The following is a 24,213-nucleotide window of genomic DNA, read 5'->3' as shown; positions in this document are numbered from 1 at the left end:
TTCCACAGATCTTAATATTTTTGTCACATGTTAAAGAACTGAACTGTAAGTCATTACCACAGTAAAATACTTTATTTTCAAAAAAAAATCCCAAATTATTTTTCATCTTTTGTCAAACCTATTTACAATTAAAGTATTTTACAAAAATATATTTTTAACTTAAAAAATATAAAAAAGAAGGCATAAGAATGAAGTCAAGAAGAGTTAAAATCTATTCCCAGAAGATTTTGGAGAAATAATCACTAACATACAGATTCTGTGGTGCACTACAGTTTTTACAATGAAACATCCTTGTTATTCTGTAACAATATTTACTGCAAATATACAAAATTATAAAACATTAGAAATCATATAATATCCTAATAAGGATATGAAGAAGTAAAGTTCTGTAGCGCTTACTGGGAAGCAAAGGGAGATTTCTAGAATTCCAGTTACTAGAAAGCAACTGAAGTTCTGTTCTTCTCATCATCACAATGTCTGTGATCAAAATCCTGATTCCTTACCTGCACACTGACCCCCCCCTTGTTTCTGCAGCAGGGGCATCATGAATTCCTTTTCACTAGAAATGGCTTAGCAATAACCCTGCCAAAAATCACTGGACCACAAATCACAAGAGCTCAGTGACTGCCGAGTCAGAATGCTATTTAGCAGTTAATACTGAAAATAACTTGTCAAGTTGTCTACTGGCTAGCAGTGATGAAGTTCACAGGCACTTTCTCTGCAGGATTCCTTCCAAGAAGGATACAGCAGTAAAGCACTGTCACACATTTGAGAATGCCTGAACCATTGCTTTGACAACTGCAACTTCTAAATATTCACTAATCTAGGAGTAGATGGCAGTAAAAGGCATTTTGAAAAATCACCTCACGTATTTATCAGCAAGATAGTGATTACCACAGCCTCTGAGTAGGTAGGATCCACTAATTCAATTTCATGTTAGAATTGGTTTAGTATGAATACCAGGCTTGTTTCAGTAATGTAAGCATTCCTGCAAAGCTTTCTATTTCCCAATTACTGCTTTAAGGTATTCAAGTTTATGCTCTTCAATGAAGTCTTCTACAATATGCAGAGCTCCAATTTTCACCAGCAGGAGAAGAACTTCTTTTGTTTCATCACTATTTAAGAATAAAACAAAAAAAAAAAAGAAAGATCTATAGCAGCACTTTTATGAACCTGTCTAAAGTATCATTTTTATTTCATGACCTTGGTTACTCTAATTATTAACAGCACCCAATGTCAACAACCTCAAACTCTCACAGGAAACAAGGACTGCTAAAGTGCTCCTTCACATTAGACTCCATCTTGTCTTTTAGATATATATATAGATATAGATACATAGATACACATGACATGAGCATACTTGAAAGTGCCAAATATATGGTATTTAAGGAATTAAAAAAGAATTTAACACTAAGTATTGGGGGAAGCACTTGAATCCCAAGGACAGCCTCATCCATTACCTGTGGCTGTCCTTGTGTAGCGCACGGGCACATTGCAGCAAGTGCTGGCTGAAGTTCAGTAATTCAGGGAGAGTTGATCCACCCTTGAGATCCTGGAACCATCTTTCTGGGAGGCATGCAACCACCTGTTCACACAATATTTGGAAAAAGCTTAATGAGTATTACAATATAATTAAGTCACATCACTTCTGACAGCACCCTTCTGGCAGGTTCAGTCATTACTAATGTTCTTTTTACTTCAAAACAACATCGATTATATCTCCAAGTAGTTATGCTTAAGGAAACTACAGACCAGTACTTGCTTTAAAATGCTCTTATGCAGCAAGGTTATTAAAAGAAAAAAATTAAAATCAAATTTTAAATGTTTAAATTTTTTAAAAAATATTCTACCTTTAGTGTTGACCCCTCTCCATGAAAAAAGGCTTTTAGCATACATGCTTTTCCAAAGAACATTATCTTTTACCTTATTACACTTTTCTATATTATCCAGCCCTAGTGGTGTGTTTAGGATGTTCAGGAGAAGGTAACGATTCAGCAACTTGCTCAGTCCCAAATCACGGACCTTGTCTTCCTGGACAATCCCATCCCAAAGAACAACATTGGAAAGCAGCTGCAGTAAAGAACAAAGGATCTGTAGAGCTGCTAGCTGGAAGTATGCTAAAACTGTTACAAGTTTCATAAAAGAAAGATCACAGAAAGGTACTATGTGCATCCAATTCAAGTCCTCAAACTCTAGGATTTACACTCTCCAAACTTCTGGTCAGTTAGCCACCAATAAACTGCATAGAGTAAATAACCTAATTAATATTACAAGTACATCTATGTGTATGTACAGACATCTATATGCACCTGTATATGTGTATATATGACCTCCCAAGGGTGGAACATTTTACCCTTCTAGGAGGTTTAACAATTTGCTAAATACAGAAGGCAACTAAGCAAACTTTAAGAGAATCGAAGACAGGAGTGAAAAGTTACTACAGCTGCTCAGGACGAGACTACACACAGTCCCTCATGACATGACAATGACAGTTTGTGGTATCACAAAGATCTTTTTGTAGTTCATGTCAGTATTATTAGGCACTGAGGGTTTTTTCTGTTGTCTCTATCACTATAAACCCTTACAACTGTCATTTCTGATCCTGGTGTAAGGCTGTGTTTAGGTATAATACCTTGAGGTTAAGTTACCTGATAATTAACCTGCTCTGAGTCAAGGAGGAGGATAGCCAACATGAACAGCAGAAAAACTGGAATATTGGCTGGGATGTTAATGTTTCCAATGAAATGAATTTCAGAGAGGACAAAGAGAACAGAACCAGAACAATTTGCTCTACCTTAACAGCTGACCAAAACCGTCTTTCTCGAAATTTTGAACGTAGTGATGACTTGTCTTCTACAGTGCTGATCATGGGAAGAAAAAGTTAAAATAAAGGTTATTTTTTGTTTGATTTAAAAGAAGATAAACAGACATCTGATCTCTCAGACATGGATGTCTACAATATTTCATTTACATCTGTAGGTGAGAAAGTAGAGGAACTAAAAAAAATAGAAACTTAAGAGACTCACAGGGCTAGCTTACCTTTTGGGATACAGAGGAATAAAGACATCTTCCTCTACAGATTTCTTCATTCTTAGGACAACTGTGTTCATCAAATCCTATTAAAAAGGAATTATTAATGTGTCCTCAGAAGAAAGACTTCATATTCCACTTGTAACAATCTCAAAGGTTATTTAGTTCATCAAGAGGTCTGATATCTTAAGAGATAAGTGCAGCTGCCATTTGTATGTAACACACATTGAGACCCTGAATAAAAAATAGAAACAGCAGACAAATCACAGCTGTAATTATCTATAGGCTTAGCCTAGAGGGTTTTGCTATATCCCTAAGCTATATCCCTAGGTGAGGCCTTTTTTTGCACATTAATCTGCAAGGCAGCAGGAAAACTGTACAGATTAAAACCTAAGTTTTACACATGGGATCTCCATTAAAAGATGTTAAATTTTATGTTTAAAAAAAAAAAAATTCACCATAGCTAGGATAGTATGCATTTCTGAGGAACATGTTTTCAGGTACCATAGACTGCCACCTACCTTTTTCTTAATCCTATTTATTTATTTAAAATTCTTGCTAAGATAAGTTGTATCACTTGACTTTAAGCCATGGTTTCAAAACAGCAAACTTTGGAAGGCATAAACATTTTCTTTAAAATATTTCTTTTCATACTCTGGGCCCAAACATCTATCCCATTTCACCACTTAATCCATCTGATTTTCACTAGATAAACCTCCTGATCTACATCAGAATAAACCCAGAATCAGGCTAAGAAGGACTTCCTAGAGTGAATATAAAAGTAATTCTTAAAGGATTGCTAGGATTACATAGTATTTTTTCTCCTCACCAATTAATGAAACTCTGGGGATTCTCAAGTTTTAAAATTCTAGGCCTACTTTATAAATAAAAGCTTAAGGAATAGACTACTGAAACACTGCCAGTATTTAAAGCTCAAATTTGGAAAGATAATTAAATGCAAATCATTGTTATTGCAGTGAAGGAAGATGAGATCTACAAACAGATTCTGGACAGATACAGAATAGGCAGAATTTTTCTATGAACAGTAGTTAATTTCTCCATCATCATCTTCAACAAGGAGAGAATCAGAGATCTGGAAGTTTAACTGTTAAATCCCCTTAATATAAAGAGACAAAACAAAAATGTAATCAGAACCAAACAACTTCAGGAGAATGTTCTCAGTGCCCATAGGAGCACACACAAAAGTACACACGGTAGATGAAGTTCCCCTTTCTCTGTACCACAGCTTTTACCTCTCTTGCTCGGCTGGGCTCATTTTTGGAAAGGATTTGTTTTCCAAAGATGTTATTGCAAATCTGTACAAGGTTCTTTGTCTGTGAAGTAGATAAAGGATCCCACACACTCTTCACAAATCCTGAAAAAAATAGTAATTTATTTCACTCATAATATGCATGTACTTACCAGTCTAAGTTTCAAGCCATTACAATATAACAGAAGTAAACATATAAAAAGCTCAGCCTCTCACAATAATTTTGAAGAGGCCACCATACCCTCACTCTGTGGAACTACACAATCATTGCCTCTTAGAGCACTGTCATATTACCAACATTATTTGATATTATCGGTTTTATTTAAGGTTTTATTGTGTAGCTGCAGTGAATATTTTCAATACAATCTTATCATACCTGCAATTTTGGGAAGAATAGTTTTTTCAATCACTCTAGGCAAAACTTCTTTATCATGATCATCATCCCTTTTTGATTCAGATACATTTTCTGCATCACTGAATTCTTCTATAGCTCTGAACCAGGGCATCTCTTCCAGCTCTGTAAAATTCTGCTGAAAGATGACTCCTGTTAGTTGTTCAGCTGGCCAGCACTAAGAGAAAAGCTCTATCCAATAACACCCCAAATTCCCACTTAATTTCAGATCCACCCTCATTGCTGAATAGGCCAAAACAGCAAAACTAGACTTAAAGCTAGAATTTAATGAGTGGGATTGTTCAAGTGTCTTCAAAGAACCCAGTAGAAGAACTATTTTTACAGGAGGTGTGGCAAAAGGTGCTGGAGGTAAAAGGAAAGGGGAAGATTCCACAATATAGTTCAGTTTTTGACACAACACAGTAGCCACAGTAGCTGTCTTAATTTCCAACACATTGTGCTATGTATAGGAAAAAAAAATAATAATTTTTCATATTAATACATAATAAACACAAAAATTTTAACAAATATGTCAGCTGATGCACCTACCTCGAGAGGATTCCAACTTATTAACTGAACTCTGATTAATGGATTTAATAGCTTAGGCAGGCAGAAACTGATGTAAGCATCACAGTAAGAGTCAGGAAACTTCTCTTTCCACTCCTGGAATTTCAACAGGATTTTTCTGATGTCACAAAAATCTGCATGTACATCTTCAAAGATTTTCCTACTATCCTCTAAAATATTATCTATGGATAATATTCATTGGGAATAAAAAGAAACAAGCACAGAACTTATTGAGGCATAAGGTGAAGAGTTTATACATCTATAGGACATAAGACATATTTTTAGGAGAATTGCATTTGTTATTTATCTTTGACACACCCCACATTGAAATGGTTTAAAAACAGCTCCCGCAAAAACCCAGTTTTAGAAACAAATAGTGTCAGAAGACCAAGAAAAGGGAAGTTTCTTCATCCTCTATTTCACAGATTTATATAACTACTATGTTTCAAACATTGTTCCACAATGTTAACATTTCAGGTGTCAAAATCCTTCTGCTGTTACATGAAGAAAAGCTATTATACCTTTCCCTCCTCTTCCTCATCTTCATCTGTTCACTCAAGATAATTAAAACAACCTTTAATTCTTACTCCAGCTTCAGGAAATAAATTTACTGTACAAAACATGTTGCAGCACTGCACTGAGTGCTGTCAGATCAGCTTTGGCATAATCTGACAGATCTTACCTACAGTTTAAAAAGCCATGTATAGTACTGCCACCACAGGAAATCTACAAGCACTCATTCATTCTTCCCAAGTCATTAGTGAGAACTGCCTGGGCACTGTTTTTTCTACAGTGTGCGAATAAAAACATGGAACTCAAACCAAGTATTCCTCTACCTTTCCTTTAAAAACAGGAATCATTAAAGAAATATCAAGAGATCTTGATCTAGGACATCAGATTAGGACTGTAACCAACCTTTGCTCTTCTGGAACTCGTCCACCTCTGTGGGAGTCAGCTCCTCATCACTTGACAAGCCCTCGTGGTGATCTCCTTCTCCTGCCTGCTCCCTCGCCTGCCGCCTGCAAGTCCTGCATTTCGGAATGAAGCCAGATGAGTTATCCTCTCCTGTGTGCAGGAGAAAGCTTAAAGAAAATAGTCCAACTTCAACACATGTACTTAAAACAGATCACGAGAAAAACAGCCTAAGGAGAGGCAATGGGGGAGCAAAGAAATCAAATGGACTCTTAAACTGTGGAAAAAGGAGGGGATTTGGGAACTGACATCCAAGAGCTTAGAGCAACATCATTAACATCCCTCAAGAGTCATGAAATAACCTTCACTTCACCTCCTCACCACTGATGAGGCAAAAAACTCATCCCACCTGCAACACTGTGCATCTGGTATTGAACTGGATCCTGTCTGACAGTTTAGTGTGTGTTTACTGAGCTCTCAGACTGTCCTGTCAGTCCTGGATCACTTGTTCAACAACCTACAGGATATATCACCTACAGGTGATAGCACCCATGTGCCAGTGAGGTTCTAAAAACTACTGCCACGGCATCAAGAAAAAAAGGATGCAAAATCAATGGCTTGAATTTCTACCACAGGAAAATGATAAATTATATGGAAATAATATTGCATAAATACTTCTAAACAGTTATTTAAATCAATTAACATTACACAGTAACTGATTTGAGTGGAAATTGCTGTTATTATACCACTTTTCATCCATTAAAATTCCAAGGTACTTGCTGCTTCCAAGTATAATTATGACTTGAGATACCACTGCAACTGTAAAACTTTTAAAGCTCCCAATAATATAAAAATTGGTACCAATCTCTGAACATCCAAAATGTACCCACTGATAGCAAACCTGGGGCTAGAGGTTGATTTGCTTCATCACCACAACCACCTCTCCAGCAGAAACAATTCTGCCCAATTTTACTATTTATACAAAATACAAATATGTAATACAAAAATATGTTACTGTAAAAGTTCATATTATTAATTAAATCAGAAAGGAAAAAGCTTCCATCATAGATTTGTCTCAAGTAAGGTTTTTTAATTTCAAATATCCAGGTCTATTAGCATTCAGGCTCAAATCAACATGAAGAGAATGACTTTAATACATACATGGCTTCCATGTATTTCAAGATTAGGAAACCAAATACTGAAATATTTTCAGTGTAATCTCATTTAGTAATCCTACAGGCTTACATTCATGACTGCAGGAATGACAGAAAGTCAGTGCACAGCACTTTTATCAGAGTTAAGTGCACCTCTATGTAACAGTTACCTTCGATGCTCACACATTTCCAAAAGCTTTGTCTTCTCAGCACCTTCCAATTTACTTTTCACTGGATTGTCATTCCCACCTATAAGACAATCAAAAATAAAGTGGTATGTTTTTAAAGTTTCTGTTTTATTTTCAAACAGGAAACAATCTCCTATTGTTTTGTTAGGTTTTGTTGGTTTTTTTTTTAATCTGGAAAACAGCAAACAAAAGAACAAACCTAGTCAAAACTCTAACAGTATCCAGACTAAATCAGAGTAAATTCCTTGTAGCACTTACTGGCTGATGGGCAAAACATGCCGAAGAGAAAGGGTGTACTACTACTGAAGTACTATCATGTAAGGAAAACCAGCTTTTCCACTATATTAAATACAACTAGGAACATAAAAACAATGCTCTGTGCTGCTAAACATGCAACACAGTCTCATTTGTAAAGAGCTGGAGGTAAAATCATTTTAATAGCAGCTCTTACTATGGCATTACCCTTTCCTCCTTACACCTGCTGTCAGTTGGCTACACCATTTTACAAAACCATCCAGGCTGCTACTTTCTCTCATCAGCAGTTTATCCTCTGAAGTGAGAAGACTGAACCCATATGATTTAGTATTTACCAGGATACAGTGCATCTGCCCTCCATCTGTTCCTAGCAGCTCCAAGCATATTGCTCTCAGCTTTGCCTAAACAGTTTTAAAGGGTTTGGTTTTGGAGGTCTGCTTTGTTTGGGTTTTTTAAATAGCAGCAGCTAGAGATTCACACAGCGTATAAACAGTATCTTGGTGAGGAAAGAAAATATAGGCTGAGAAAATTGTACTAATTTTTCCAAAAGTGACTGAAACACAGCTTTCTTTTAGATAAAATCCTTACACTAAGTAGCTTCTGTCTTCATGCTCTGCCACCTGTGTCACCTCCTAGCTTGAAACCTACAATCTGAGCACACACATAGCCTTACAGACACTCTCAGATAAAAGTGATGTTGCTAATTACACACAGCTTTTTCAGATATTCACAGAATTCAATAAGCAAGCTTTCTCCAACTTGAGAGCTACTGGAAAACTGACTACCATTTCTCTTTTTAAATATTGATGTGAAATTGAACAATTAAAAATTGACAAGGTACTCAGCCATGTCATATTCAGAAAAATTAAACCAGAGAAAAACAGTATCATGGGCATTACTGAGCTAATAATTTCAAATGAGGTACAGCAGAATAAGCCTACTGACAATGGGAAGGGTAAAGGAGATCAAAGGTGAAAAATAATGAACTTTGTACTAACTTGTCAGATGCTGAATATAAGCAGATTCATTTTTCAGTTCCTCTTGCCTTCGCTTCGATACTCTCACGGCTCGTTGCTGAAGAAGGGAATGTACCGCCCATTCCAGTTCATTAATGTCCTTCAGCTGCAATACAATAAACACTAATCAGGCTTTCAGTTGATTTAAATCTCACAAGAATGAATGAAAACCAACTTCCATGGGTTTTTAGTACAGCTGTAAAATTAGAACCTGAAGTGTCATAGATTGAAGAGTAAGTTCCCAGTCATGGCAGTTTTCAGGCTTTCTTTGATAAGGCTGAAAACACAAATTAAATGCCATTTACACATCAAGGACTAAGGCTTCATACAAAAGGGTTCACCAGAACACTGTTAGTCCCATGTTTTAGTGCAGCTTGCTTTTGAGGCACTAGCCATTGAAGAAAATGTATTCACTAAATAACATTTCTTCTTAAAGTTACCTGAAGAAATGCACAACTGCGCAGTATCAGAAAAGTACATTAAAATTAAATTTTGTTCTGACAGAACTGATTTTTAACTGGGTGGTATCCCTCATTTTTCACTGAGAGAATACACCTTTATCATCTTAAAAAAAAATAAAAAGGAAAATGTATATACCTTTTCATTCAAACAGTTTATCAAGTTTTCTACATATGTTTTCATGGCCCTGTAGAATTTGTAATTCAAAGCTGCATCTGAAGACTTCTCCAGCTCCTGGACAGACAGCTTTGAGCTCTCAATATCCTCCATATATTTTTCATACTCTCTCTGGTGGGCGCGGTGCACATCCCGTAAGGATGTTATCCTAAAAGAGAGAAACCCAGACAATCAGAACTATTGCCAACTTAACAGCTGATGCATTCCAGAACATTTTTCCCATTATAATCACATACAAAATCTTTGCCTGTGCTAATAATAGCACTTGCATTTGATCTGAGCAGCACTGAAAGATTTACCCATGCCGACATTTACAGAAGCACAGGGTATGGAGAAACATCATGCTTTGGAGACCCAAATGTCATTTACGTGGTGCTGGTTTTGAAAGCACCACAGGTATTTTACCTGGATTCCTCAATATACCACATTTACCAAAAACATGAAAGTCAAAATTACATGGTATCACATTATTAAATAGTCTACCCAATGTAATCTGGTAAAAACTACAGCTCACATCACCATGTCCATACCAGTTAATAAAAGTTGCATGACAGAAGTACCCGTAAGCATTCACAATGTGCTCACTATTAAATACAATCCAACTGAGAACTCTTAGTATTGTGTGATAAACACCAAAAACTTCTGTCCACAGCTGTCTCTAGCAGACAGGCAGCACACAAACATTTACATATATTACAACTCTGCTTCCTCTCTTTTTTACCCCTTCCCTCCTTACATATCCCAAGTGCTTGCTCAGTTTAAGCAGGCCTAAAACAGAATCAAGGCACAGACCACAATTTATTTCACCTCCTTCACCCAAATTTTAGTTCACCTATTGCCAAAGAGAATAAACCATTGTGTTCTACTGTGCTACAAATTAAAAAGAAACAAGATTAATCTATTTCAATCTATTATGTTAAAAACATCTACAAAGTTTACACCAAACAGATTCCCCCTCCCCTTCTTGCTGTTTTCCAGACAAGTTTCCCATTTGACAGCTGTATTCTTATTTTTGATTCTGTACATAAATTCCTCCTACAGTTAACTCAATTCCCTTCAGATAATTAAAGCTAAGAAAGCATACAACTCCTCAAAAATATTTAGTCCAGCTTAGTTTCATTTTTCTAAACAAATGCATCAGTGATGTTCCATACAAAGCAAAGATTATATAGAGAGATCCTGGTGGAAGTTCACAGCACAATTTATGTTTCACTTGTATTAAGTTACTTGTCTAAACTTAGCTTAACAGCTGCTTCCCAGTGCTGGGAGGGATGACAGGGGATGGCTTACCTTGGGATGCCTGACCCCAGCTGTCCTTCCCACACACCCTCCAGGAGGTTCCCATGTCCAACCCACACAGCAATTGAGCTGCTCAAGAGAAGTCACAGCCTAGCACACAACTAAAGAAAAAGATCCAGGCACGTTCTGAACTGCAGAGAACTTGGGATGCTTTAGGAAACAGTGGGCTATTTTTGCAGCTGGTATAAGAAATACCATAGGAGGGGTGGGTGTGCTAGCTCCACCTGCCCCCAGTGAAGTTCTGCTTGCTGGGCAAACTGAACATCAAGCCAAGGCTCCTGTCAGGAACTGCCAGCAAGCATAAAAAGCTGCTGCCAAATAAATAAATTTACTTTCTAAAGTCTGAGTTGACAGAAACACTCCTGGAAAGTACAAATGCTCCCCTCTAACAAAGCATTGCCACAAAAAGTAAAAAATGTATAGTATTCCATTAGACATGTTTATACAAGAAAAGAACCCAAAAGAAGCCCAATGCTCTGGAAAAAAGATTAAGACTTCAAAGCTGTTGTCTCACTCTGTCAAAAACTCAGACAACTCATAAGTTAAGGAGTTAAGTTACCTTTCAGTCAGTCGCTTCTTCACAATTTCCAGATTCACAGGTGGTAGAGAAACAGAGGTATCAAACTTGGGTTTGCTTGGTTGATATTTATGCACTGAAGCATCATCACAAATTTCCTACGAGAATTAAGTGTCAATTTTTAATACACAATTACACAAATTCTCCCTTTACAACTCTACAGATCAACAAGACATCATTTGAATACTAAACATCTTATATAAAGGTATGTATTTCAATCACAAAAAAAATCTAGAAAAAACCCAATCAATTGAAAAAATGAAGTCCATAACTAATAAGGTCCACTGCTAAAAATCGTGGCCACTTCCTGAAGAGCAGAATTAACTTTTTCATAAACTATGAAGACCTGAGATCACATATCATACTGGATTTGAACATCAGTCTCAGAAAGCTATAACTTTCTCCCATTCCTTACTCCCTGAATTTTCCAAAATGGAAAAATTTCTACAGCTGTCAATTCTGACCTCAGTGAAGAGCTGGTTATTTGAATGCTCCTAGTCTAATCCAGAGTAGGTGATCCAAGCAAGAAACAAAACTTCCAGCACATCAGAATATAGTTTATTTTTGCCAATTACTTATTGGAAAAAAGACAGCATTGTGCTGAACTGTGAAGAGAACTCTCAGATTGCCACCCAAAAGAAATTTAGCAGAATAAAAGAGTAATTTTTGCTTTGCAAGTTTGCCACATTTGTCTTATTTGCACATGCTTGCTTTCAAGATCTCTTGCATGGCAGCAAAAAAATCAGAGTTCAGAATTTTCTTCTCTGCTTCTTGTGATATCTTACCAAAACAGATACCTTTGCCTTTGAGGTTGACACTACCACACTGTTTCTCAACAGACAGACAGAGATTAAAGATTTTCATTATCATCTTTCCATATTTCTAATCATCTTTCCCTGAAGAATCAGGGAATAACTTCCTAAAATCCTCCTTTAATGAGAGGGCAGGATGGAGATACAACAGTACTCCAGACAAGCTCTCTTGCCTATAAGCAAAAAGCGATTTCCAATGGTTAGGAAAGCATGTATCACCTGAGAGAGTTTAACAGCTTTCTTTATTTGCTGTTCTTCCCACTTGGCTTCATCGTCACTCGATCCATCACCCACAGATGCTGGAAGTTAAAACAACTGTTTTTAGATGTAACTACCCCCTTTATTTTTCCCCCTCTCATGTTCTCCTCCAGCTAAAGCAACAATGGGTCTCTCAACTTATACTGAGAAGTGGTACACAAAAAAAACAGCAGATGAAAAACCTGCAGATGCAGGACTGCAAAACTGAAAGGTCAGGAAGGTTTGGAAAAGGAAACTGTGATTTGTAGAATTCATACTAACATTCATTTCCCCAACTGTTTCTCAGACAACTACTACCACAGTAGGAAGCACACAAACATCTTGTTTTTATGTCTCAAAGCAATGCTGTGCATAATACATGTGAATAAGAGTGTAAGTATAGACTGTGACACTACACCAAACCAACCCTTGAGCATTCCAGAACATCCACTCAACTACAGATACAAAAACATGTCATTACCATTAATTTGAATGGCAGATTCTGCTCATAGTTATGCATTCCTTATAGCCCTTATCCAAATACTAAAGCAAACCTGTGCTTCATAAACAACACTCAAAACAGCTCTAAGGGAATAAAAAAAATGGAAAAGCCAGTCATGTTTTGCATGCAGTAGCTTTGTTTACTTCTAAAGGGCTGGAATGCTGGTTTGTTTGTTTTTCATTTTCCAAATTTATAATGTCAGTGCAGGGAGAGCACTTGGAAGACCAGACCAGAAGCAGGAGGCAGGACTTACAGTAACTTTTTTCACAGTAAATGTGCCTTTTACAAGGCCATTTTCTTGCAGTCAGCAAGGCCAAAAATAATTTTGTAAACGTTTCTCAAAGTATCCTGTACCACCACAAGTGAGATCTAAACCAGGTTAATGACCCATATGAGTACCAACTGCACAGCCTTTTTCCAAGAGCCCTGAGAAGCAAAGGTCACTCCCTACTGGACAAATCCCACATTGTTCCAGAGACTAAAACAAAGCCTCTGGGAGAAACACCACAAACTCACCCGTGTCTTCAGTCATCCTCTGCCTAAGAGATCTCAATTTAGGAGCAAAATCGAGATTCTTTGTTTCAGACTCATCTTCACTCTCCAAACCACTGCTTCCTCTTCTCTGAGAGACCTGAGGACTGTTTGAAACATCCAGGGGAAGATAATCAGCCTCTGTCCTGGCTAAGTGACGCTTCCTCCGGGCAGCCTCAACGTGAGCTGCACTGGGGATACTGCCTGCATCAAAGAGAGAGATAATTTAAGGAAGAGATTAAAAGTAACACTCTATATCTAATGCTAATCCTCACAACTGTTCAGCACCACTGTACAGCTCTGGATACAGAACACAAGATGGTTTTCTATTATGATTACCATGTAGAATATAAGGAGATGAAAAAGTGGTTCTCAGCCTCAAAATGAGTTTTTGTTTTTACCACATGAAGGGAACTGTGCATCACTAGAAGAATTTTCTGGTGCCTTTCTTCTATAACCAGTGCTCATAATTTCTGCTCCATTCCCAAAATTAGCACAGAAAGACAGCGAATGTTTGCAACTGAAAATATGGGGGAACCATCACTATCCTTCCAGAAGAGTAGCCCTGACTCAGGATAAACAGATGCCTATACCTTAGGTGATTTAAGCTGAGCAGAACTCATCTCACCTAACTTGTCAGGTTCTTCAAACACAGAGTGTTCTAAAATAGCTTTCTTAAACAACAAAAAAAAACAAACAAACAAAAAGACAGGAACAAACCTGGTAATAAATCCTTCCTCCTCTGTGGAGAGCTGGGTTCATTTTCAGAGTCTGAACTGTTGTAGTCCTCATTCAGTGAAGAGTAAGTTTCATCCTCATTCTCCTCCTCCTCTTCATGAGTATCTTTGGTATTGCCAACTCTAGGATCCAACTGACAGATTTCTGCATTATGGGGGAAAAAAGTATGATCCATTATTTCAGTTTCAACAGCTGGAATATAATGTGCCATAACTGGTTACCAGAAATTATTTACAGCTTGCTGCAGCAAAGACTGGTCACTTGTCTATCTCCACCTGTTCTTATCAAAACAAGTCAAACTGTAATATTCCAGGACACTTACAAGCCAATTCTTGTATTGAATAAAAGCATTCTTTGATTATGCTTCCCAGAGAAAGACTACAAGTCCTTCTGAGACACAGAGTGTATTTACATGCACAAAAGCAATGAGATCAGCTCTCAGATAACAACTAATTAATATTCTGATTGCTCACAGCGTATTTGGATTCTTGACTTGAAAAACTGCATTTAGAAAGCACTTTTTTTGAAGCATTAACAATGAGGGAGTCCTTATCTAAACCATAAATATTTGTATCTGTTTTGTCTCCAGCTATTATCAAATTCTTTAAAAATACTGATTTCTCTTCATCTGCCACTACACTTTCTGTAAATCATCAGATTACTGAACAACAGAATGTATCACCTTTTATAAGAATATGATATGCTTTTATAAGGAGTTATTAAATTTACCATCTCAATCTCAAAGGGAATTATTGCTCAATCTCAACCTAATTTACTTTTATCTAAAATTAGCAAATATGGTATATCTGTGAATTGACAGAGGTGTAAAAAGGGGAATACATAAAGAGAACTTTTAGACACGTTTTCTTCTAAAGCACACAAGCTCCAAATATTCCAACAGGAAACTTACCACAGAATGGTTTGGGTTGGAAGGTACCTTAAAGATCATGTAGTTCCAATTCCCCTGCCATAGGCAGGGACACCTTCCACTAGACCAGGTGCTCAGAGCTCCACCCAACCTGGCCTTGAACACTTCCAGGGATGTGGAGTCCACAGCCTCTCTGGGCAACTGACTATATTTCAATGAAACTATGGATACTACCAGAATAATCAAGGCAATTGACTGCATTCAATCAAAATATTTAAATGCTGTAAGAGCACACAATTTAATAATGTTTACATTGAGTTTTATCAAACAAAATGCTACTAAGCCCACATTTTCCCTCAATGCAAATACTCAGATCAAACTGCAACTTGACAGTAATAAGCAGTGGATACCTGGTCAATAGTTTGAAAGATAAGATGTTGAGGTTTAAACTTAGCAGCACCTTGTTAACTTTGATGTAGGTACATGGTTCTGCATAATCAGGTTTCCTCAAGAACAGCCCCCAAGTTCTGATAATGTTTTACCAAGGTCAAACAGAAAATAAATTCAGCACAAATACATTACAATTATAAACTGTAAACTAATGTTTTAAGTATAATTCTGGGTTCAATTAACAAGTAAAAAACATCTATCAGAAGTATTTTTACATCACCCTTCACACATTTAATACAATATTTAACTAAAAAAAAAAATACTTACTTTTGCTTTCTTCAGCTTCTGTCTGTGCAGGGAACAGGCTTTCCTTCTTTTTAATTCTAAACGTTACTTCGTTGAAGGATGGCTTTTTAATTTTAAAAAACTCTTCACCTACCAGATAAAACAAAGCAATTCTGAGTAATATTAATAAAGTCAACAATACACATGCACATACATATAATATATATGTACTACATACAAAAGTGCATTTAAACTCTGTGTGCACAGCATAACTTCTGAATCACAAAATCAGTTAGGTTGGGAAGGACCTCTGAGATCAAGTCCAACCTATGACCAAACACCAACATGTCAACAAGACCATGGCACTAAGGGCTATGTCCAGTCTTTCAGTTCTGGCTGGATTAATTTTAAATATTACTGTGGCTTTATCACTCATGACTGATCACCTCTTAGTTAAAAACTGTGCAGCTCAGCCTCCTCAACACAGCAACACTGCACTGCTGAAATGCAGGGCCTCTTTGTAGCTTGCCCCCACCAAGGTGGCTATGTCTTCTCATCAACCACAGCAGCAACAGCCCAGAAGTGTCAACTAAACATTTAAGTTTCATTTACTTAAGCCTGTTCATCATTAACTAGTCATGAAATAACACAGTACTTGCTCTCTCTGGTTTTCTCCAGCTGTAAGATTTCAGATGCTTTCCAGATGGAAGAACATGATCATAAATAATTGTCTAAGTACTTTTCACAGAATCACAGGATTTTTAGGATTGAAAGGGACCTCTGGAGATCACCTTGGCCAACGCCCCTGCCAGGGCAGTTCACCTGGAGCAGGTGAGGCAGGAATGTGTCCAGGTGGCTTTGGAATGTCTCCAGAGAGGGAGATCCCACGCCCTCCCTCGGCAGCTGTTCCACTGCCCTGCCACCCGTGATGTAAAAAAGTTCTTCCTCGTGTTGAGGTGAAACTTCTTGTGTTTTAGTTTATGGCCACTGCTTCTCATCCTGAAGAGAGTCTGGCACCATTCTCTCGACACGTTTGAGATATTTGGACCGACTGATGAGAGCCGCTGTCCTTTCCAGACCAAGCAGGCGCAGCCCATACTTTCGTGCGGGTTTATCGCGCAAACCCTGCCGAGAGCCCTTCCCCGGACACAGCACCGCTGGGTGTGTTTACAGCGAGAGGCAGGAGAGTGCCCAGCGCGGGGTTCGAGAGCCCAAGGCAGCCCGATCCCGGAGCCCCCGGCCCTGCTCTGCGGGACATTCACACACAACCCCTCCTCACCTTCCCGCTCCTCCTCGCCGCCGAAGCTCAGCAGCTCCTTCCCGGCCCGACCCAGCCCCGCTGCGGCCCCGGCTTGGCGCTGTCCCGGGCCCGGCCTTGCTGTGCGCGCCCGGCCGCGGGGGCTGCGGGCCGGCTCCTCCCCGGGGAGCGGCCCCTCCGCGCCGGGGGCATCGCCCTCGGCCTCCTCGGGCTCCGCTTCCCGCTCCGAGGGCGAGCTGGCGCCAGAGTCTGGGGACGGGGATGCGGCCGGCTCCGGCCGTGGCTCCGGCTCGTCCTCGCTGCTGCCGCTAGAGGCTGCGCGCCGCCGGCCGCGGAAGTTGCGCGGGGGACGGCGGAACATCGCTCCCGGGAATGGCTCCGGGAATCGCTCCCGGGGACCGGCGCTTCCCCAACGTGGTCCCGGCGCGCATGCGCGGCGACCCCGGCGCGCCCCGCCCGTGAGGGCGGGAGCTGGGAGGGACGGAGGGACGGAGCGGGAGAAGGGGAAGTTGTTAAAAAAACAAGTAAAAGGCGTTTTTGGGTGATTCACTGATGCCTGAAAATGTAACTGGTTTGACGAGCCGTGAGCCCCTCAGTGCAGGGGCTGCCGTGCTGGGTGGGTGCTCCCCCTCCTCCGCGGTACCATCGAAAGCTTATGGAGTTCTGGTATTATAAAATTTAATTTATAAATAATACATGATAATGTGTTATTTCAATATGCATAAGTTATATGTAAATTACATTGCGATAATTTGTAATGACTATTTATAAGCTTTTCTGATTGCTATATTATGTAAATCAATAGTAAATTTAAATGTAATTGCTAATGCCTAACTGTATATAAATAAAATCATTATTATTAGAATTAGTAATAATGTACACTAAAAACAAATAAATTACTTTATAGGGCCGGTTTGGAGGGAGCTCTGAACGACCTAGTGGAAGGTGTCCCTGCCCATGGAAGGGGTGGTGGAATTAGATGATCTTTAAGGTCTCTTCCCAGCCAAGCCGTTCTAGGATTCTATGATTATTATAAATGCAAAACTGACTTTGTAGCTTGTTGTCAGAAAGAAATCACACATTTTTCTCTCTTTCCTTAGGCTGAGCTCACAGAAGGAGTCAGGCAGGTGCCAGTGCTGGTGGAAGGGGAGGGGAACATATGGCTGGGAACAGAAGGAAGGTGGGAATGTGACAAGTGATGACAAATTGGTTTACTTGGAGAGGAGTTGCACTGTAGCTTGTTCCAGCCTTTGATTTCTGCCGTGCTGACTTGAGCTGCGTGTGATTTGCTCTGTGGAAAGTACATCCCACTCCAAATGAAACCAGGCAGAGCAAGTCCTTCAAGTAAGCCTTTGTGTCCCAAGAGAAGTATCCAAGAATAGCAAATGTTTGAAATGTTCTTGCTTAAATTGCTCCACCTTTCTGTTCTTCATCTGTAAGATGAAGATACTAATATTAACTTGCCTCAGGAATCTTGTGAAGAAAAAGCTGCGTTTGTGAAGCTACCCTTACAGAAAGAATAACATAAACACCCAAGAGAAAATCAACTAAAATATATTTTTATTCAACACTGCTTCTGAATGGTTGTTAAATAAAACCCAAGGCTACTTAGTGAATAAGGAAGGTTACAAACACTTTAACAATTCAGGAAGCACAATTCACCTTGCAGCATTATTCATTTTCTGCACTGAAAAAAGGGTGGATGTGTGGTGGAAAAACTAAAGTACTTATGCAAATGCTGAAATTAAACCTGTCCATGGGTTTGTGTTTAAATTGACTTATTGCAGGCTCTGATTCAAAGCTGCCTTATTGCTGTGGAATTGATATGGACTTTCCCTGGGCAGTTTCTCTGACTGAAGGGTGAAGTCAAGAATAGTCTGGGGATGCACAGGTGTATTGAGTTGTTCCATTGCAACCTGGGAAAAGCAGAGTTTGCAGATACAGATTTACATGGAATGATGCCTGTGAAGTTTCCTGTTTCTTGTTTACCACTCCAGGATTGATGAAGACTTCATCATGCCAAGCAAAGATGGGAATTTTACCAGGAACCTTTAACATCTTTATAGTAATGACAGAGCTTCTTTCCCTGGCTGTGTCTCTGTATTAAGGTGTTCCTTATTTTTCATCTGATTTTAAATCCTGTCAGTCTAGTGAGCACTACTCAGGCAGAACTGAGCTGGGTCCTTGTAAGACAAAATAGCCCAGGACCTCAGCCTGGCAGAAACATGGGACACAACTCTTGTACTCTTTGTCTTTCCAGCAGGTTGAAACTGCCATGTTTGCAGTTGTCCCTCCAGTAATATACTCACTAAGTGCCAAGACACTAATCTGGGCAGTGGCATCCAGTCCATGATGATCCCAGTTCAAAAGAGGAAAAGCAAATTCATCCACAGCAATGCAGAGCAGTATTTCTTGGAAGGACTGCCACTGCCAAGAGCCAGTGGATTTATCTTGTTAGGCAGTAAAAGCCCTTTTCCTGACGCTGCTGACACAGGACAAAAGGATAATTTTGCCTTAATCTATTTAGCCATGAAGGTTAAAGTTAACAGGTGAGAATTTATTGATCACATAATTTGTTCTTAAGTGTTTTAGTGATTCTGCAGCCAAAATTCCTCCGGCAAATGAATTTTCAGAAACACTGGGAGTAGATCAGTGAAGTCGATCAGCAAATTGTTATAGATTTCCTTTTCCAAAGCAAGAAGCAGGATAAAAGCAAGATAAACCTTGCGTGAAAATTCAAGTGACCCATTAATGGCTGATAGTGTGATCTCTTTTCACACTCCATTGATTTCAGCTCTGGTTTAAACTCTGTTAAACATTAACGTCAATGTAAGTGACAAGGTGACTTGCTCTGACAGACTTACCTCTGGTCAAAGACAACTTTCAACTCCAAAAAAAACCCCTAAATCCTTAGGTTTTTTTAAACTCTATTCTGGGGAAAGACTGCAAAATTAGATCCAACCCTCTGAATGCAATAACTTTGTCACTGATTTGAGGTACAGCACAACGTTATTACTTGCAGCTGGTGAAAGAATTTGCCTTTGCTTCCGTTTTTCATGAAAAAGTCCAGCAGGATGTCAGGCAGATGGGGGCAGCAGCACCTCAACTCAGCGTTACAGCAGGCAAGAGCCACACTCAGGGGAAACTTCTGTGTTCCATCAACACAGATCTTTTGTGTAGACTCCCATAAGACAACTTAAAACCACAGTGATCTCTTTGCCATTTCAACGAATCCCTGTTTTTATTAATTTTATTAATTATTAATCATTAAATCACTTTACTGTTTTACCCTGTTTTGCCTATCTTTGTCATAGTATGTACTTTTTTTATAGCATCTCTCCAGAAATCTGTGAATCTGAGAAAATTTGTGTTTCACAGCAACTCAGGAAACATTCTGAAATCTGAGATTTATTTCAAATTTTCACAATATTTGTATCATTCATCCCTTAAAAGAAATGTGTAATTCCAGAGAACCTCACAAAATTCAGTACACAAGAGGTACACTACTCAAAAGTAGTACTGGTCCTCAGAACCCAACAGTATGTATGAAATAATAGGTTTTTAGCACCTAAAAGTGAAAGATTTGTGGGGGGAAAAACCCACAGATTTGTAGCAAATGTAGCAGGGATCCCAGCCTATTGGGATTAGAGTGGTTTCTTGGCTTGCATCAAAACTTGAGTGTGGAGAAACAAATGCGTCTGAAATGACTGCAGCTCCGTTTCACCAAGGCGTTATTTACTAATTGTGGCATAAGGATTGTAAAATTGCAACAAATAACCTTGCTCAACCCCATTACTTTGCTATTGTCAGCACTTGGCACTTGTGAAATTCCTGTGTGCTTGAGCATTTTTGCCTGCCTGCACTGCAGCTAGGGATAGCAAGTAAAACTCCTGTGTCTGCTCAGCAGCTGGCAAAGTTTTATTTGCCATAATTCAGTCTGCATGAGTCAGCACTGCCTCCCTTCACAACATGGTCTGGCCTGTCTGGAAAGCTGCTTTCTCTATGGTTACATAGATGTTCTGTAAATCCCAAAATAATTTCAGTGTGGTAGGCAAAGAAGCCTTTGCCACACTGAACAAATACAGTCCAGCTCCCCATCTGCTACTAAATCATATCAGTGCTTGGCAGGGAACAAAGTTGGGACATGAATATTTTATTTTATACAGCTATGAAGTAATAGAAAATCCTGCAAAATGAATACAGTAGCCATTTGTTATTTTAAAACCTGTGTGGGCTTCTGGTCCAGAGAGCAAACCAAGATCTCTAGTTCTATTTCTGATGCAGCGTGTGCTTTGTGCCTTCTACGACTTTTTGATAAATTGCTACTCAGAATCAATATCAGAAGTGCACCACTCTTGTTTTTTTAGGTGTGGAAAGCAAATATTAATTTGTCCTTTTGTTTATCCCATTGTGTTTTATGCCTCAATTTTAAAATAAAGATGTGAGTTAAAAGACAGTATCTAGCATTTACTCAAAAGGAGGAAAGCGGTTGGACACTGCTGTAAATATGAAACCTGCAGCAGCACTGAGTGAGGGCTCATTGCTTGTGTGTTCACTAGAGGGGAAAAAAAGAGGAGGTGCAAAAGAAAATTTAGCATGAATAATAGAGTTGACTCTAATAATAGGGGTCAGAGCTGTCACTCCACAGGTAGGTGTGGCTGTTCCTAAGTAGTTCTTTATAGCTGGGACAACAAGCTGGTCTCTCCAGATGAGGAAATGCCACTCATTAGGAAACAAAATTAAACAGGTCACTACAAGAGGAATGTGTACAAGTCGCTATTGAGCAATTACTGCTTTTTGCCCACTCAGAAATAATTGTCACTTTATGTTCCTCGATCTCTGACCAATAACTGCACAAACCATGGCTTATTCTTGTAGTAACTGATTTCTGGTGTTCATTTGATTCTGGTTTAACTTTATGTGTTTTAAACGTACATTTATAGGAAGAGATCTGTCATCAAACTTCAACACTGCCTGGTCAGAGGGCTTGGACAGGGAGAATAAAGCATTCACTTCTGGTGTGCCTTCCCGCAGCAGTGCAAAGAAAATAAGCAATATTATGGAGTAAACTAAGAGCAGAGAAGTCATGTTACATTTTGCCACTCAGTTCAGGCTAAGCAATTTTATTCATGATGTTTTTTCCTGTCACTGGAGGTCTTTCCTTATTACTCTGAAGACAGCAAAACTGTTTGTAACAGGAAACTGAGGACAGAGTACAGATAATGATCAAAAAATAAAGCCTAAATGTGAAAATTGAGTTGCTAGTATTAGTTTCTCCATCTTCATTATATCTAGTTAGGTTTTGCTGTTGTATATTGGTTTTGGCTCAGACATGACAAGGAGATCATAGAATCATAGGATGGGTTGAGTTTGACCTTAAAGATCGTCTAGTTACAACCTCTCTACCACAGGCAGGAACACCTCCCACTAGAAGCCCAGGTTAACAAATGATAACAATCCTAGAGGATGAAATATTGCTTATACTAAATCCTACTTCTGCTCCTCCCACACTTTTCATTTAATTTGTCTCCTATGAGTAGCTGTTGTGCTTCAGCCCTGCCCCTGTGTCTGGAACAAGCCTCTATCTTATCATACCGTTTGTTTCTTCTCCTTTCAGCTCCCTTTTCTACCATCAGTTATTATTAAGCAATTTCTCTTACTTTAATGGCTTTTGAAACTAATTAATTCCTGCAGTTTTAAGTTTCTTTGCAACTGTCTACTCATTGCTAGTAGGGTACTGTCACCAGAATGGACTTTTATTTCATCTAGTATTGGACATCAGCCCCTAAAAACACATATTGAAGCTTGTAAAAAGCACTCTTTCCAAACCCTGAGATGGCCAAAGGCAATATCTGCAACAGTGCCTGTAGAAACTCCACCTTCATAAAAATAGTGTTTTTCTTTTGAACCTACTTCAAACAGTCATCAAACTCTGAGTGAAAACTAATTTCATTCTCTATTTTAAAAATGTAACACTAGCTTGTGCCTCAGACATCACTAATAAAACATCTCTGTAAACCCCTTTAGTTCAGTAAGAGTTCAGAGTTCAAGGATGCATTTTTTTATAGCTGACACTAAACATTGTATGTCTACAGACTCCATTTTCAAGGAAGAGTGACTTGAGGGGCTTCTGCATTCAAATGTGTCTGCACTACAGATTGTGTCCTTCCTCCTCCTTCCTCTTCTACAGAGGAAGAAGTGTATCTTTCTGATAATTAATTAATCTTATAGATATTTATTCTTCTAGTATCTCTGATCAGCTCCAGTTCATTGTGATAATGTACATGCATTGAATTTGTGCAGAATCAGAGCACATAAAGCTTTGATGAGCTAATTTTGCATACCAGGTTATCTTGCTAGGGAGTCAGCTGAATTTTTAATTCCCTACAACTCCTCCCTCCCAGGCAACAGGTCAAAAGAGGCGATTCTAAGACTCCCTTGGGTGTCCAGCTCTGGGGTCTAGCACAAGAAAGGTGTGGTCCTGTTGGAGTGGGTCCAGTTCAAACCCTGAAGATGCTTGGAGGGCTGGAGCACCTCTGGTATGAAGCAAGACTAAGCGAGTCGGGATTGTTCAGCCTGGAGAAGAAAAGGCTCCAGGGAAACCTTCTTGTGGCCTTTCTGTACTTAAAGGGGCCTGTGAGAGAGATGGGGAGAGGAATTTTCAGTGGGCCTGTTCCAGCAGGAGAAGGAGTAATGGTTTTAAACCGAAAGAGGGTCAATTTAGATGAGATATAACAAAGGATTTTTTTTACAATGAAGGGGGTAAAAGACTGTCAGGGAGGTCATTGATGCTCCATCTCTGCAAATATTCAAGAGCAGGTTGGACAGGGCTCAGAGCAACCTGATCTAGTTGAATATGTCTCTGCTTATTCCAGGGGGTTTGGATTAGAAACGTCCTTTCCAGCCCAAACTATCACATTTTGTGATTTTCCTGGCTTCAGTTTTGTCTCAAAGGAGGAATTAGGCAAGGTCTAGTTACCTCAAATGCAGTACATTAATGCTTTCCTACAGGGATCTCACATTAATAAAGCAGGTGGGTCATTTCCCATCTGTCATATTTACAGAATCCAATATCCCAACATCCTTTATACAATTCCTGCTTTATATACTTCATCACCTCAAAGCCAGTGGTTGAGCACAGACATGGCCCATGTTAATTTGTTTGTGGGATGTGGCAATAACACCAATTACAGAAGAAAGGAACCTGAGGTTCTCTGAAAAGTCACCTAGTTCAATGTTCAAAGTGTGATCAACTGTATTTATCAAACTCCTCCAACATCTGTCTAATCTGTTCTTA

The 24,213-nt window shown here is 39.0% G+C and overlaps 1 protein-coding gene and 1 long non-coding RNA gene across 4 annotated transcripts; one reads left to right on the top strand and one right to left on the bottom strand.

The window, feature by feature from the left end:
- Positions 1 to 57: 57 nt before the first annotated feature.
- On the bottom strand, positions 58 to 17,378 carry GCFC2 (GC-rich sequence DNA-binding factor 2). Of its 3 annotated transcripts, none has more exons than XM_015620807.3 (18): positions 16,938 to 17,378; positions 15,701 to 15,808; positions 14,098 to 14,259; positions 13,363 to 13,581; positions 12,327 to 12,406; positions 11,278 to 11,393; positions 9,381 to 9,567; positions 8,766 to 8,889; positions 7,495 to 7,573; positions 6,174 to 6,286; positions 5,241 to 5,440; positions 4,677 to 4,830; positions 4,284 to 4,405; positions 3,040 to 3,116; positions 2,795 to 2,861; positions 1,924 to 2,070; positions 1,461 to 1,585; positions 58 to 1,115 (listed from the first exon to the last, which is right to left on the bottom strand). In XM_015620807.3, the coding sequence occupies exons 1-18, from the start codon at positions 17,275 to 17,277 to the stop codon at positions 1,001 to 1,003; spliced, it is 2,535 nt and encodes an 844-aa protein (XP_015476293.1). In that variant the 5' UTR covers positions 17,278 to 17,378; the 3' UTR covers positions 58 to 1,000. The 3 variants fall into 3 exon arrangements, 2 of the variants coding, with proteins under 2 accessions (XP_015476293.1, XP_015476294.1); XM_015620808.3 differs by having other exon boundaries at positions 4,677 to 4,827; XR_004496531.1 differs by lacking the exons at positions 58 to 1,115; positions 1,461 to 1,585 and having other exon boundaries at positions 3,040 to 3,264.
- Positions 17,379 to 17,382: 4 nt separating this feature from the next.
- Positions 17,383 to 21,368, top strand: LOC117244095. The gene is made up of 2 exons (XR_004496533.1): positions 17,383 to 17,582; positions 18,017 to 21,368. It is a non-coding gene; the product is annotated as an uncharacterized LOC117244095 (long non-coding RNA).
- Positions 21,369 to 24,213: the final 2,845 nt, after the last annotated feature.

This window comes from Parus major, chromosome 3 (genome assembly GCF_001522545.3).
Source record: "Parus major isolate Abel chromosome 3, Parus_major1.1, whole genome shotgun sequence".
NCBI classification, from domain to species: domain Eukaryota; kingdom Metazoa; phylum Chordata; class Aves; order Passeriformes; family Paridae; genus Parus; species Parus major.
This window is presented reverse-complemented; position numbering and strand designations above follow the sequence as displayed.

What these genes read in the sequence shown, in the direction of transcription:
- GCFC2 (XM_015620807.3), bottom strand. Translation starts at nt 17,277, where the DNA reads ATGTTCCGCCGTCCCCCGCGCAACTTCCGCGGCCGGCGGCGCGCAGCC. An exon ending in AGAAGCTGAAGAAAGCAAAA is followed by an intron (nt 14,260 to 15,700) that starts GTAAGTATTTTT and finishes CCCATAATGCAG; the next exon opens with AAATCTGTCAGTTGGATCCT. An exon ending in CTACACAAGGACAGCCACAG is followed by an intron (nt 1,116 to 1,460) that starts GTAATGGATGAG and finishes ATTCTTAAATAG; the next exon opens with TGATGAAACAAAAGAAGTTC.